This window comes from Anguilla anguilla, chromosome 14 (genome assembly GCF_013347855.1).
Source record: "Anguilla anguilla isolate fAngAng1 chromosome 14, fAngAng1.pri, whole genome shotgun sequence".
NCBI classification, from domain to species: Eukaryota; Metazoa; Chordata; class Actinopteri; order Anguilliformes; family Anguillidae; genus Anguilla; species Anguilla anguilla.
The window spans coordinates 34,188,965-34,203,385 of NC_049214.1; the positions used below are offsets into that span (position 1 = coordinate 34,188,965).

The following is a 14,421-nucleotide window of genomic DNA, read 5'->3' on the forward strand; positions in this document are numbered from 1 at the left end:
TCAAACCACTGCTAGAGTGTTCACAGACAGCGGCCCCGAGAAGCAGAGCCTATGCTTCGGGCGCTACCACCCCGCGCGATTTTACACGAATATTTCCAACCGTGACTTTAAGCCGCCATTCGGAAAAAAAAATGCAGCCGGCTAATGCTTTCAAAGTTCAATAGCTCCCAGACAATAGGGCCTAGGACCATCAAACCACTGCTAGAGTGTTCACAGACAGCGGCCCCGAGAAGCAGAGCCTATGCTTCGGGCGCTACCACCCCGCGCGATATAACACAAATATTTCCAACCGTGACTTTAAGCCGCGGATCGGAAAAAAATGCAGCCGGCTAACACATTCAAGGTTCAATAGCTCCCAGACAATAGGGCCTAGGACAATCAAACCACTGCTAGAGTGTTCACAGACAGCGGCCCCGAGAAGCAGAGCCTATGCTTCGGGCGCTACCACCCCGCGTGATTTTACACGAATATTTCCAACCGTGACTTTAAGCCGCCATTCGGAAAAAAAAATGCAGCCGGCTAATGCTTTCAAAGTTCAATAGCTCCCAGACAATAGGGCCTAGGACCATCAAACCACTGCTAGAGTGTTCACAGACAGCGGCCCTGAGAAGCAGAGCCTATGCTTTGGGCGCTACAACCCCGCGCGATTTTACACAAATATTTCCAACCGTGAATTTAAGCCGCCGATCGGAAAAAAATGCAGCCGGCTAACGCTTTCAAAGTTCAATAGCTCCCAGACAATAGGGCCTAGGACCATCAAACCACTGCTAGGGTGTTCACAGAAAGCGGCCCCAAGAAGCAGAGCCTATGCTTTGGGCGCTACCACCCCGCGCAATTTTACACAAATATTTCCAACTGTGACTTTAAGCTGCCATTCGATTTTTCTACATTATAATTAGGCTTAATGACCACAGGTGATCATGTGCTACATGTTCGTTTCAAATAGTGTTTTGGAAATTGATCAAACTGTCAAATGAAACTTTGTTTGCAACAAAAACAAGAAAAATGTTCAGATGCTTTCCTTCAAGGCTTGATTTCCACAATTCTACAAGCAGCACCCTCATGTACAGGTTTATAGAACACAATCATATCCTTCAGAAAATCTGACACAAAAAGCTGATGAACTGTTACCTGTTATTTCAGGTGGAATGTAAACCACCCAGCCAGCCTCTTTGTAACGTTCACCGTGACATTCTTTAACATTCTTTAATTTGACCACAAATACCACAGTGCTTGTAAGTTGAGACTGAGGAATTTCAAATTTGTCTCCATTTCCAAGAAGCTGTAAATACTCTTTTCATCTCCAAACGGTCAAAATGGTTGCTGGTGAGCACTATTGTAACTACCCTACTATCTCATATAGAATAATTAACATTTAATCATTCTTGAAATGGCTGGCATTGTGCATGGCCAAGGTGATTGTTAATGATAATCAACTCAAAAGGGTTTAAAAAAAGAAGATAAAAGTAGCACAAGTTTACCAACATCATCCCTACCTGCAGCAGCCTTGGGGGTGTTTCCTAGTCAACAAAGACCAAGAAAGAAAGAGTTCCAAATGAATCTTCCAGAACTATATATAAACCAAAGTAATCCAGCATGTTAGCCCCTCATTACCAGCACGGTCGAAGATTCTCTGGTATCCCTCAGTTGGTAATCGGCGTAACCAACTTTTATTAATTGAGTTACATTTTATTAGTTATAATCCAATTTTATTAATCTGAAAACATTTGGATTTGCAAATGTTGGTATCTGTCTCTACACATACCCACTGTACACATTTTTCAATTAATCTGAGAAGAACAGTACCGGTCATGTTTGAATTTGTGATCAAATATGTAACTAGAATATTCTTCAGTTAACATTCTAATGTTGATGTAACAATCACTACTGGTAAAACATAAAACATTTTTTTAAAACTACCCTTCAAAGGGTTAAAAAGCAAGACTGTGAAAACACAGGGCTTTCACTCATCACAGTCAAGCCACACACACACACAACCAGACCACACAAAAGGGAAACAGTGAATGGCAAAATGTGGGAGTTTTACTTCTGGTCTTTAATCTTTTAAATTTTACAAAGAGCTTACACAGGTAATTGCATAGGATACAAGTGTGGGTACATGACGGGGAGGATCAATGCTTTCACAATATTGTTATGATTTCCCCAATTCAGTATGCGTACAACTTGGGTTTAAACTCCTAAAGAGAACAATGCTTGCAAGACATTCCCCATATTTGTTTACATTTTAAGAGAACTAGGAAAATTTGAAAAATATTTTACTAAATTTTGGCAAGATGTATGTCGCTGGCCAGAACATTTTAAGACTTAGGACAAATTTCCCCTCCAATTTATTCATTTTCATCCGAAACACAAAATCAAGCTATTGTAGTTAAACAATTCCAAAAATACATTCACTTTAAAACTTGTCTGGAAAAAAGTGGGCGTAGAAGACAAAAATATTTTACTTTTTTGTAACAAGCTTTGTTGCTTTAACAGTCATTGAACAACTCAACTAAAATGCACCTTGTATTAGAAAACAGTGTTATGGCATTGTTACATTAAAGAAAGTATACAAAAACAGTGTTTAAAACAGTGATTCCCTTTTCCTATGGTTAATGTAAATGCAACTGTCTGATGGCAAAAACTGCCAACAAGCAGCGTGCCTTTACCAAAAAAAAAAAAAATTCTATGATTGTTCTTAACTGCTGAAATGAACTTTTATCTGAAGTCAAGACTGAGGTTAACATCAATGCTTGTTACAGGATTGAAAAAAAAAAAAAAAAACAATTCAGTAAACAAAACACTACCTTATTACTTTCTACCCTAAAATGGAATTTATTCAGGTACAGGGAACTGACACTGAAATTAAGACTGAACAACAGTGTATCCACACACTGCAAACCCATAATTACCAATAAAAAAACTTAAGAAAACCACGCATCTGTTCTTAGCAATAAGTCTGCATTGTGTGGTTAGCACATTGGTGAAACTTTTGTCGATTTGCCTTGGACCTCAAGACTGAGCAAGTCCCCTTGCACCAATCCACTGGCAATATATACTTCCCCAAGATGGACCCATCTTTGCAACTCAAATAGTAGACATTTTGTCAAGGGGCACCATTGATCAAAGCACTTTTACACGTGGACAGGGGAATGTGACGTTTGTGTCAGCGAGCAGAGGGTCCCATTATAAAGCTTTTTGTGTTTTTTTTTACATTTTATTTTTATTTTATTCATCTTATTCAGTATTCTTGCTCATTTCCCCCCCTCTCTCACACACAGAGCTCGCTTTCTCACTTTATAAATTGTTGAGCTCCAGGAGGGTCTGATCCAGCACCTGGTGCATGCCAAGGTTCTCCTCCTTCGCTTGGGCCAGTTTCTCTGGTGATGGGGGGAAAAAAAACAAGAGAATGATGAGCCTCTACACAGTCTGCACACCCCCATCCAGCCTCTCCCCTCAGGACTACAGAACTTACAGAAGAACAAATGTCAAGTGAGTCAGGAACGGACACAAGTGTGTTTTTCCTGCATAGAGTGAATCTGATTAGGCGTGTGGTTCTGCAGACTGAATCTGATTAGGCGTGTGGTTCTGCAGAGTGAATCTGATTAAGCAAGTCAAATAGCTGGCGTGCAGAAAAATACTGGGGCCAATGAAGTCTGATTCGGGTTCAAAGATCTGTTTTGTAATCTCTAAATTGCCACATTTAAATTTTAACTAAAAGACCAAATCCTCGATTAAAAAAAGGGACTTCAAAGGGGGGCCAGAGAGGCCCAGGCAAATCCAGACGTGGCAGTGCGCCGGGGGTTTCGGGGTCTGGAAGCCAAGCGGGTCCACGCAGGTGCTGGCTAATGTGTCCCCGATTTCCCGGGGGGCATCCCCAGCGTCCTGAAACGCTGACGGTCGCTCAGAAAGAGAGCCCTTTACCGGGTTGGCCGGCGCTGTACTGTAACCGAACGAGCCGCTGCAGAGGGAGCCAATGGGCTGGCTGGATGAGCTAGTGGGCCGGCTGGGTGAGTGCAGTCTTTGTGTGCAGCTGAATGTCAGGCAAGGCTTGGATTACATCATGCACAAAGGGACGCTTACAGAAGGAAGAGGGTGATGTCACACATACTAAATAGTGTGCAGCAAAACTGAATCATAAAAAAACCGAAACAAAATGTATTACAGCTGAGGTAAACAAATCAAGCATCCTTTTTACCAGGGTATTCAGTATGTACCCATAATACAGAATGAAACAAGTGGAACACTTTAACAACAGACAAAAAATATTCTACATTACACAAATGTGCAATATTACAATATTATACAATGTAATAATCTTATAATATTAAAACATTACAATGTACCTCAAGTGGGCTGCTATTCAGAGGTAGTAATACAAGTATAAATTAGATCTTTCTATACGCTTCAGACATGTTGGAAGAGATCTTGAGTAGCACAGATCATTAGCATAAGCAGTTTGCATTAGGCAAACTGCTTTTTCTTTTTTTAGCGCACTGCAGCATTTCTGCACACATGCAATGACTTGGGTGAGGTTACTGCAGCCATCCTTTCACTTTGAAAGCAGTACAAGGTCTTGGCACCATAAAATATGGAAGCAGGTGTTTGAAATCACTTGCATAGCTTCCTTCAGAGCAGGCAAAATAATACTGAATTAAATTGTGCCATTATTTTTATTTTTATTATTTTTTTTATATGTGGTTCTTCAGTGAGTTATTTCCAATTCCAATCCAGTTAAAAGTTCACACGTCTGAATGAATTCTGAATAAACAAACTAAACCTGGAAGACCACGTATTTTCAATCCTGAACACAAGTACACTGAAATGCATTTAGACACTGAAGTCCATGAAATTGCATTGACAAAACAAAAGGAAACATCCGATGTACCAGTGTCCCACTACGTCCCACTGGCCAATTCCTTTTGTTGAAATTCAAATAATTAAAAATGGCAGCATGTGCAAAATAAGCAGTTATTCAGATACACAGACAGGTTCATAAATGAGTTTAGCATTAACACTCATTATGACAATAATGTGGACCGGAAGAATCAACAATGATTTCCCCCGATATCAGTCCAAAACATAAGCCTGCTACTCCCATTTTTCCCCATTCTGAAGAGTGGAATTCCTCCCATCTTTGAACAGTAGATTCATGCAGCTCACTTTTTAAACCCGTGAAACTGTGTGTGGTGTTACAGGTAAGAGAATCCAAGCTTGTGAATGAAGGAATCCTATTCCTGAAGAACTCTGAACCGACGAACACTTCTCATTAACCATTTTACATAACTTTTTTAAATACATATACCTGCAAAATCATGTGCATAAAATGAAAACAATCACAAATACAAAGATGGTGTGAGACATCCACTAACACTTTTCAACCTTTCAGATGAAATATTCAATTTAGATGCACACAGCCTGCTTAAAGGGAAACTGATTAAATGCCTATTTGTGTTTATGTCTGATCCAAACGCCCCTGTCCATCATAACCGCACTGAACATGAGTGTTTCCAGTACAAACACCCAGGCATTCACGTGTTTGCACCTTTTAAACCAGGACACGCATGTTCAGCACTGGCTTAAGACAGATCGGGGGTTAGAGAGATCCGCTCTGTTTGCAAAGACACTCCAAGAGAAAAAGAAAACAGACTGAAATGCACCGCTGTGATGGTTAAAATGGCAGGAAGTTAATATTTTTACTGCGAGAAAATGTTTATTTTTGTTCATTTTTGTTTTAAAGGCTCAGTTTGGAATGACCAACAAGGAACAGAGGGATCCACATGTGTCTGAAACCTTCGCCCAGATTGAAGTGAACAGTTCGAATTGCATCATCTGGAGTGTTTACCATATTTGGGAAGTTGGAGGGGTGTTGAGAGGTGAAAAATTGGTTCAGAGTTGGTCAGTGTCCAGTGGTCGCCAGTAGAAGCCACCCTAGAAAGGACGAATCCGACCCAGTACTGATACAGACGAAATGAAATGTAAAAACAGACCATTTGGGGTTTGTGGGGGGAAGCCCAAATTTTCATTTCTCTTTTAAAATTTTTCTTATTTAATCTCAATTTCAGAGGTTAAATGAATTTACATGACCACTAGGTGTCCCCAGTCTAAGCAAACATAAAAATGGCTGTTGGCAGAACTTGGGCGGGACTTCAGTCCTCTCAGGTGGCCATACAGTAAGGACCATGTCCAATGCGTGCGTTTGGAAGAAAGGAAAGGGGTGTGGGGGGGGGGGGGGGGGGGGTGTTGCAGCAACTGCTGTCAGTCACTCAGCTGTTAAGCTCGTTAAGCACAACCCTCAGCTCGTTACTGAGGACGCGGCTTTTCTCCACCTCCTTGTGGAAACGATCTGCACCGGCAGCGGGCAGGGATCAGTGAAAGCCAACAAGAGAAGACGCACAGAGAGGAGAGAAAGAGAGAGAGAGAGGGGGGGCAGGGTTAGTACAAACAAGACTACAGTAGGATATCAGACAGACAGACGAGGAAAAAAAGAACACTAGCACAGGTTTTTATTTTTTTTCCTTTCTGCCCCCTGCGTCCACATAGGAAAACATACATGTAAGACTACAAACACATTTCACATTTTAGGGAGGAACTTGGAAAGCTCAGCAGGGAAAGGGCATGGGTGTGTTTGCTGGGCAAAGACACTGGAACATCACACCAATGGGAGGCAAACTTCTATAGAAGGGGTGGGCAATTCCCGCCTGGGATGGCCAGTGTGTGTGCAGGCTTTTGTTTCCACCAATTAGCCTTGCTAAATTGGCTAATTGGCCGTTTACACAAATACTGGTTCACTCGAAGATTAGATCAGTGGTTCTCAACCTCAGTCCTAGGGACCCAGTGTGCATGCTGGTTTTTCTCTCTTGAACAATTAAGGTTGTTGGAAATGTGTGCCATTTCTACCATTTTAGGATCTACTTAGCTATTTCTGGCATAATGTGGCTTTAAGAGGGTAAATCGTCCGTCAATACTTTAAAAATGCCTAATTAAGAACTATTAGCAGCTCATTACAATACAGGGCTTGTCGTTAATGTTGGAACAGAAACCAGCATACACAGTGAGCCCCCTGGACTGGGGGTTGAGAAACACTGGATTAGATCACAGATTCATGGCTGTCGTTCACACGCTTATCAAGAAACCGGCTAACATGTCAGATGGTGTAAATTTAGGGATAAGTAGCTAAGGCCAGAAATGAAAGTTAAGGCATGAAAACCAGTGGCCCTTGTTGCCCACCTCTGTTCTATAGAATAGGCATCAGCTTAGTACTCTGCTCATGACTTCAATTCCCATCAGCACCCCTGGAATAGTTGCAGGAAACTCCACCTACTGAATCTGGCCAATAAGCATTAAACAGGGTACAGAGGGAATCTTGATGGAATGGTCACAAGCAGGTGTCCTGCTCGTGACCACCCAACATGCTCCTTTGGGAGTTCACCAGGGGTCAGCTACAATAGTATAAGTCACAACTAATTTCTATACTTATCAATTCAGTCCATTTTATTTTTACAACCAAATTTTATACAATCCTGATTGGACTGGTTTTGGAAGGGATGGCAAAGTCTTGCTAGAATACATGTATAATTTCAATCACAAAATGAGGTCTATCAGTGTATTTAAGTCCATACCAACCATTCTAATTTTCACACTAATGATACTTTAGTTATTGTTAGCTATAATAGCATATTTTCGCTTTGCGGTTAAACCAAAGACAGTACACATTGGGCTGTATGCATTGGTTTACAAAAAGGAAAAAAAGGTGCTTTGGAAACCACAAAGGTACTCACGGTACAGAAATACTGTAGCAAAACTCATATTTCCTTTAGTCTCTTGGGTCTCCATTCAGACCACAGCAATCAATTACAGGTGCAGGTCTCAGGATTTGTTCTAGGCCAGTTAGTCTGACCACATTTGCTCCTGGCTTCTAGAACTGGAAACAGAACCACCGTGCTCTAACCTTCTTATCTCAGCTAACAACTCAGGCTAAAGTTACAAGAATTTTAGTTTGGATTTTTGCCTTTGTAGATTTAGAATGGTCTTGCAGACCACACAAATGTACCAAACGTCAGACAGACCCGAAATTTACCTTAATCTATTTTAAGTAAACTTAAATGTGTCCAAAACTCGCAGATCACAGAAGATTTTCCCCCCTAAATCTCCAGAGTTTAGCTTGCACCACCCTGTCTGCTCTCAGAACAGAAGCCCAAGACAGACACGCCCAGGTAAATTATAAAAGAAAACAGAAGAGAAACATCGAGAGAAAGATGTTTATTACAGAAGGACAGAAAGGCAGGTAGGGGATAACAGAAAGGAATCCAGATCCAGACGGTGACCCAATTCGGGACGGAGGAGGGAGGCTCTAGCAGTGTCAGCTCTGTGGGGACTGATGGGACCTGACCTGAAGGTGCTGGACTATCCTGTGATGGGTGCACTTCCCTCTACACCCCCCCCTCCCTCCCCTTACACAGGTTCATTACACAGGGCCCAAACCTCAGAAAGGTGTTACAGGCAGGATAAGTGGGGTCTAATAATGGTGGGTAGACTCAATGTGGTGTAAACTCAGATGAGGGAGGGGGAGGGGCTTTATTAAAATGGTTTAAGCAACCCCCCTTTCTCTTCTATTGCAAAGACCATTTACTGGACCCCATAGGTAGCTAGCTGTGCAATCCTTGATTGGGGAAGTTGGCTTTGTACTCTTTGCTATGTAACAAAATAAAACCAAAAAAAATCAAAACAACTATGACGTGTGCGAGGGAACCAATTGCAATCCAGCACCACTACATCCACCCCCCTCCCCAAAAAAATTGACTGGAATGAAATATAACATTGAGGTGGTGGTGTGATCCACAGAAGCACTCATGGGCAGTGGGGAGGCAGAGAGAGAGAAAAGGAGGGAAGATGGAGAAAGAGAGAAAGAGAGCAGAGGAGGAGAAGTGGGGTGGGGAGGAGAGCGTCTAAAGGGTAGTCATGTCATTGAGGGCGAGGTCCAGCTCTTCGCTGAGGGCTTTTCCCTTCAGTTTCTGAGAGTACACCTCGTCTGCAGAGTCCCAGGAGGACAGGGGGATACAGAAGGACAGAGGGACAGAGTGACAGACAGAGCCAAACGGGACGACACAGAGTGGAAAAATGAAGAAAATTAAAAAGGTCAGACGGTCACGGACACTCCCGCATCCGAAATAAACAACCAAAACTAAATGAACAGCGGTGGTCTGATCAAGCTGGTGTACGTTATGATCAATGCAAAAACTTTCTCTCTTAGCCGACCCATCCGCTATCTACAACAGAACATATTTAGCTTTGGACAGTGGTCACATACTCCTACTCTTCCAGAACTCTCAGACTATCAGCACAATAACAGAAAGTTCAATTTAAATGGCTTTGAATTCAAAGCTTTGAATTTCTAACATTACCTTTATAACCAATATTTCTAGATCAGAATCACAACGTATAACTGAAATTACAACACCCTTCTGACAGTGGAATTTAAGATGTCTTTGTACTTTTAAAATGAATTCTGGAATATCCAGCAGAAAATATTTTAGGTACACACTTGCACACTCTCTTCTAAGATGCACTAATTACATAGAGACCAAAAATCCCATCTTCATGGACATCATGCAACAAACAAGGTAATCATGCCAACTATACCAATTTTTCATAGCACGTTAGCACGGCAAACATGCAATTCTGTTCATGGGTCAAGGCATTCCTTCAGCTAAAAATGTCCACATTTCCAAAACTCTGGTCTTCAAAGGCAGAGACACATCTGCCTAGCTAGTCTAATCTAGTGTTTTCAAGACACACAGTCAATAGGACACTTTCAGACTGTCAGTTTAGACCTCACACCAAACTATCAAACATTCTCCCCAAACATTCTGGTCCACAGTAGTACCAGAAACGCAATGAACAAAGAACAGTAGCGCTGACACATGAGCACCGTAACAGGTGTACACATTTGTAAAAGGACCTTTTAAGACACTTATACAATAAACAGACCTTAACTGTCCTCATTGCAAAAGGAACCACACAATCAATTTATAAATATGTGCAACTTCATTAGAAGAAAACTGCACTAAACAGCAGCTCTTAACTTCAAGGGCTTTCATACCAAGTTCACTTGAAAGGATTCCCACCTCAGTGCCAATTTAAACAAACTTAGTCCACTTTGGTTCACTTTGTCAGACTAAGAAACTTCAGTCAATCCTGAATTTGCCTGCGAATGTGTTTATGCTCTGTCCTGCTGGCCCGCTTGCTGTGCATGGACCAGAATGTGTCTGCTTCCCATGCCACAGGTTTAAAAAAAACACATTAAAAACAGAACATTGGAACAGTGCTACATCTGTCAAAGATGCTGTACGTTTTTAAACAACGAACAAATGACATCTGGAGTGGAGATGATTGAGACAAAAGAAAATAGGTGCTGTCACCCCCAAAAAGTAGAATGCATCTACTTTTAAAAAGAGCTCATTTCTGTGCCATGGTCTCAGTTTGATGGTTTTAATTTTGTACCCAATGGAGGTTTCATGCATGCCTGAAAACTAACAGTACTTATATTTGCACTAAACCATCAAACAAACCAGGTGTGAAGTTAACTAAGCTGTAAGGTCGTAAATTTGAATCAACACTAGCCACGTCTGCCACAAAAGTCTAAACAACTGCATGTTCCCCAGGAGGTACTTTTGTTTAGTACAGAGGCCCTTCCTTCTTTGTGTTTGACCTCCTAAACCTACACATGACACACCTCTTAAATACGTTAATACACACAAAGAAAAACTAGTCCCTAATCACAGAGAACCAGTCAGTGTGTCTACAGGAAATTCTGGTTTGTCATTCACATGGAAACCAGTCATCTGCAAGATCAGCTGCCGCAGGCCAATAAGCCCTAAAAAACTAGAAAAATAACTGCCGCAGGACACATTTAAATTTTAGCCATTTAGCAGACCGTCTCAGCCAGAGCGATTTACACAGACTACATTCTTATACATACAGTCTAGTTTTTCTGTTGGATATTTACTGACTCAATTCAGTTAAGTTCATTAACCATTATGCTACCATTCTGTGTGATGCAAAACGCCTAAGCCATTTTATACATTTCCCAATACCAGATGCAACCAGTATGGCAGTAGTATGAATCTGAGTACCAGTGCAGATTAGGCCCAGCACAGGAGTTAGTGTTAGTTCAGAAAATGATCCTAAACACAAAACAAAAGGTTTTGAGGGCAGGTTTTTGGGTTAGTCGCTAAGTCAGATTCAAAGGCAGGCGAGAGGCGGTTAAAGGCTTCAGGTGAAACCAGGGCGGGAAAAGCGGTACCTTCCAAGTCATCGATGGTCTTTTCAAGTTTAGCCACGGAGCGCTCCGCAAACTCGGCACGCGTCTCCGCCTGAAACACAAACACAGCCGCACAGATTACCACATTACACTCATTCAGCAGATGCTGATATCCACAGCCACGGGCCATGTAGGGAAATGTACTGCTGCTGCTGCTGCACACTTATAAAAGCTCCTTTTGTGCACCCAAAGGGCTTCATTCATCAGATTCTTTCATGCTATTAAAATTCCCTTTGAAAGAAAGGCTGCTACTTGTCAAGTTATGAATGAACATATGAATTTGAAATATCTGACGGTAAATCAGACACATATTTTAAATGACAGAACGGTCATCTCAGTTCAACTGTACGACCCTGTAAGTTATTGTACGTTGTAATTAAATTCTACGCGTTGTGTCGTTTGGTACCATTCAACTGCAGACAACCGCAAAAAGCAAAAAGCAAACTCGGGCCTGGAATGGCGGGAGATGCCGAGCGGAGGAGTCCGATGGAGACCTACAGCAGCAGGCCGCTCACCTCTTTGAGCTTGTCCGTGAGGACTTTTATTTCCTCCTCGTATTTATCTTCCTTTTGCGAGTACTGGAGAGAAAAGGGGGAAAATGACACGTGAATGAGAGACGACACTTCACTGAGGTGGTCTGGCTCCATCTAAACCTATCTGTAAAAAATAAATAAATACATAAATAAATAAGTGCTGGATGCCCTTGTAAACTGCTGCTCTTTGACTACGTCTGGGGGGCCAAATTTGTTTATCTGAAAGATAAAGTCTTTGTACCATTTATATAACAACTCACAACCAAGATGCATGTCCATGTGTGCACACAAAGTAGGGGACATCTTTACAGACGTTTTCTATAATGTGTGACCTCTTTCCTAGCATTATCTGTTACTTTATGACAACTAGCGGGGATACTAACATTGAGCATATGCAGACCTGGATTTGGTCTCAATTTTTAGACGCAACCAAATTCTTTCCTCATGATCCCACTGATGGCCTTGTTTGGCCCCCAGGTCTCCTAGTTGAATAGACTGTAGGTCAGAGCTACTCAATTCAGGTCCTGCTGCCACAGTGTCTGTATGTACTTGCTACAAACACGCACTGCATTACCTGATTTCACTGATAACTTTACCACCTTGCTTCAGGAAGTAAGCTCAGTAGTGAAATCAGGTGGTGCAGTGCCTGGTTGGAGCAAAGACCTGCACACACTGCAGCCTACAGGATCTGGAGTTGAGCAGCCCCGCTGTAGGTAAATGAGCCTGGATGAGCCGAGAGGTCTGTATTGTCACCATGTCTTACGTTCTCATGCTTTAAATGCTGGGTGTATGGAACTCTACATGACTCTTCCTCACTTCCCAGTTCTCTTAAATGCATTCTATGGTATGTATCTATGGTACTGAGGTCAGGTATATGATTATTTCATAGTTCAACACAGACAAAGCTTGTTGTAATATCAGACTAGCCCTGCATGTGTGTGTGTATGTTACACTACCAAGAGATGATTCCAGCATACTCACACATACACAGTACTTTCATCATTACATAGGCAGTTTTATGAAGGGCAGAGGAACAACTCATGAAGAGTTATGAAGAAAGAAATTTGCATTGGTGACCAACAGATGGAACAGAGGAACAGATATGAGGAAAAATGGAGGAAAAAAATAAATGTACCTATCCCCCGGTCAAAAAGGCTAACCATGCAACAGTCTGATAAAGCCTGAACCCCTAACATTATTTTTTTTCAAAAGGAGAAGAAAAAAAAACATGCCCACTTCCTTGCTTCCAAAGCTGCAGTCTACAAAAATGGTTTAAAAAATAAATGAAAAAACCAAATCACAAATAACTTTTCTATTAATCTAGACTAGTTTGTGAAGTGTTTCGTGGTTTCTTTTAACTTTAAAATCTGGTGCTGTTCTCCTTATTAAAAAAAAAAAAAAAACCTGTGTTAAAATACAACTGCGTCCGTGCACTTAACTGGTTAAAATCGTAAACAGAATGGCAAGCAAACATTGGCACAAGCCAGTTTCAGTTAAAAACTTGCCAATCGTCATTCCTCAGAAATACGATATCTCCACTTTCATGCGGAGGTGAAGCTACAGCGCTTACGACACGTAGCTACACGGCAGAAACGCAAGCTTCCCGCCGCTCCAGAGCACGGTGCACGCGCCGACATCTGGGTCAGCCGCTCTCCAGCACAGCAGCTCTCCGGCGCAGCCGCTCTCCGCTCTCCGGCTTACACTAGACTGCGCTTCGGCTTTGGTCTCTATGGTGACCACAGCGTGGACGCTTAGGCCCACATTTTTTTTTTTTAAAAAGAAGAAAAAAAAAAGTGTGTGTTGTTGCTGGAGGGTTCAGTAAAACGCTGAAGGGGGTTGGGGTTGACAGGAAAACCCTGTCCTGTCCTGTCCTGTCCCGACCCCAAACCCCCCCGCAGCCCACCCACCCGCCCTTCCCCTACCTTCTCAGCCTGGGCCTCCAGAGACTTCAAGTTGTTGGTGACATTTTTCAACTCTTCCTCAAGGTCACCAGATTTACTGTCCAATGGTATAAGAGGTGGTAGAGGAGGGGGAGAGAGAGAGGGGGGGAGGAGGAAAAAGGGGGGAGAGGGAAAAGAGGCAGAGAGGGGAGGAAGGAGAGAGCGCAAGTTGAGAGGTCAGAGAGAGAGAGAGCAGAAAGAGCAAGCAGGGGAGGCCTGTCCCGTGTGTGAACTGTGCCGTTAGCCCCCGTTATGAGAGGGACAGGGGCTACTGGCGCAAAGCCAAGTTAAACGAGCCATTTCATACGTGTCAAGGCAAAATGGAGGACCCTTGATGGAAAAAGTAGATTTTTTTAATTCAGTTAAAAATAAGTTTATTTTAACTTTAAATGAGGCACAAACTAGTTTAAAGCAGTGTGCCGATAATCTAAAGCAAAGGAAATCTGACCCAGTGCAAACATTTGTGTTTGGTTGGGGGTCGGGGAAAAAACTGAAGCCAACATCACACAGCCCGTCAAGTTCGAAAGAAGATGCTTATTGGATTAGTCATTTCTATTCAATATTTGATTTATCAATGCAGAACTTTAAACAGGCTAAAGGTCGGCAGAAGTTCATTTAGGGTATA

The 14,421-nt window shown here is 42.2% G+C and overlaps 1 protein-coding gene across 11 annotated transcripts in view; it reads right to left on the reverse strand.

Annotated features, from left to right (window-relative positions):
* Nucleotides 1-2,035: 2,035 nt before the first annotated feature.
* Nucleotides 2,036-14,421, reverse strand: part of tpm2 (tropomyosin 2 (beta)) — a 37,211-nt gene continuing 24,825 nt past the window's right edge. For 2 of the 11 annotated variants that reach the window (XM_035389950.1, XM_035389954.1), the window contains 4 exons: nt 13,779-13,854; nt 11,839-11,901; nt 11,306-11,375; nt 2,036-3,380 (listed from right to left, as the gene is read on the reverse strand). In XM_035389950.1, the coding sequence (XP_035245841.1) occupies nt 3,298-3,380; nt 11,306-11,375; nt 11,839-11,901; nt 13,779-13,854 (292 nt within the window). In that variant the 3' untranslated portion in view covers nt 2,036-3,297. Of the gene's footprint in view, nt 3,381-6,251; nt 6,347-8,247; nt 9,032-11,305; nt 11,376-11,838; nt 11,902-13,778; nt 13,855-14,421 lie in introns of those variants that run through there. The other 9 variants (XM_035389958.1, XM_035389960.1, XM_035389951.1 and 6 more) reach the window with 5 other exon arrangements.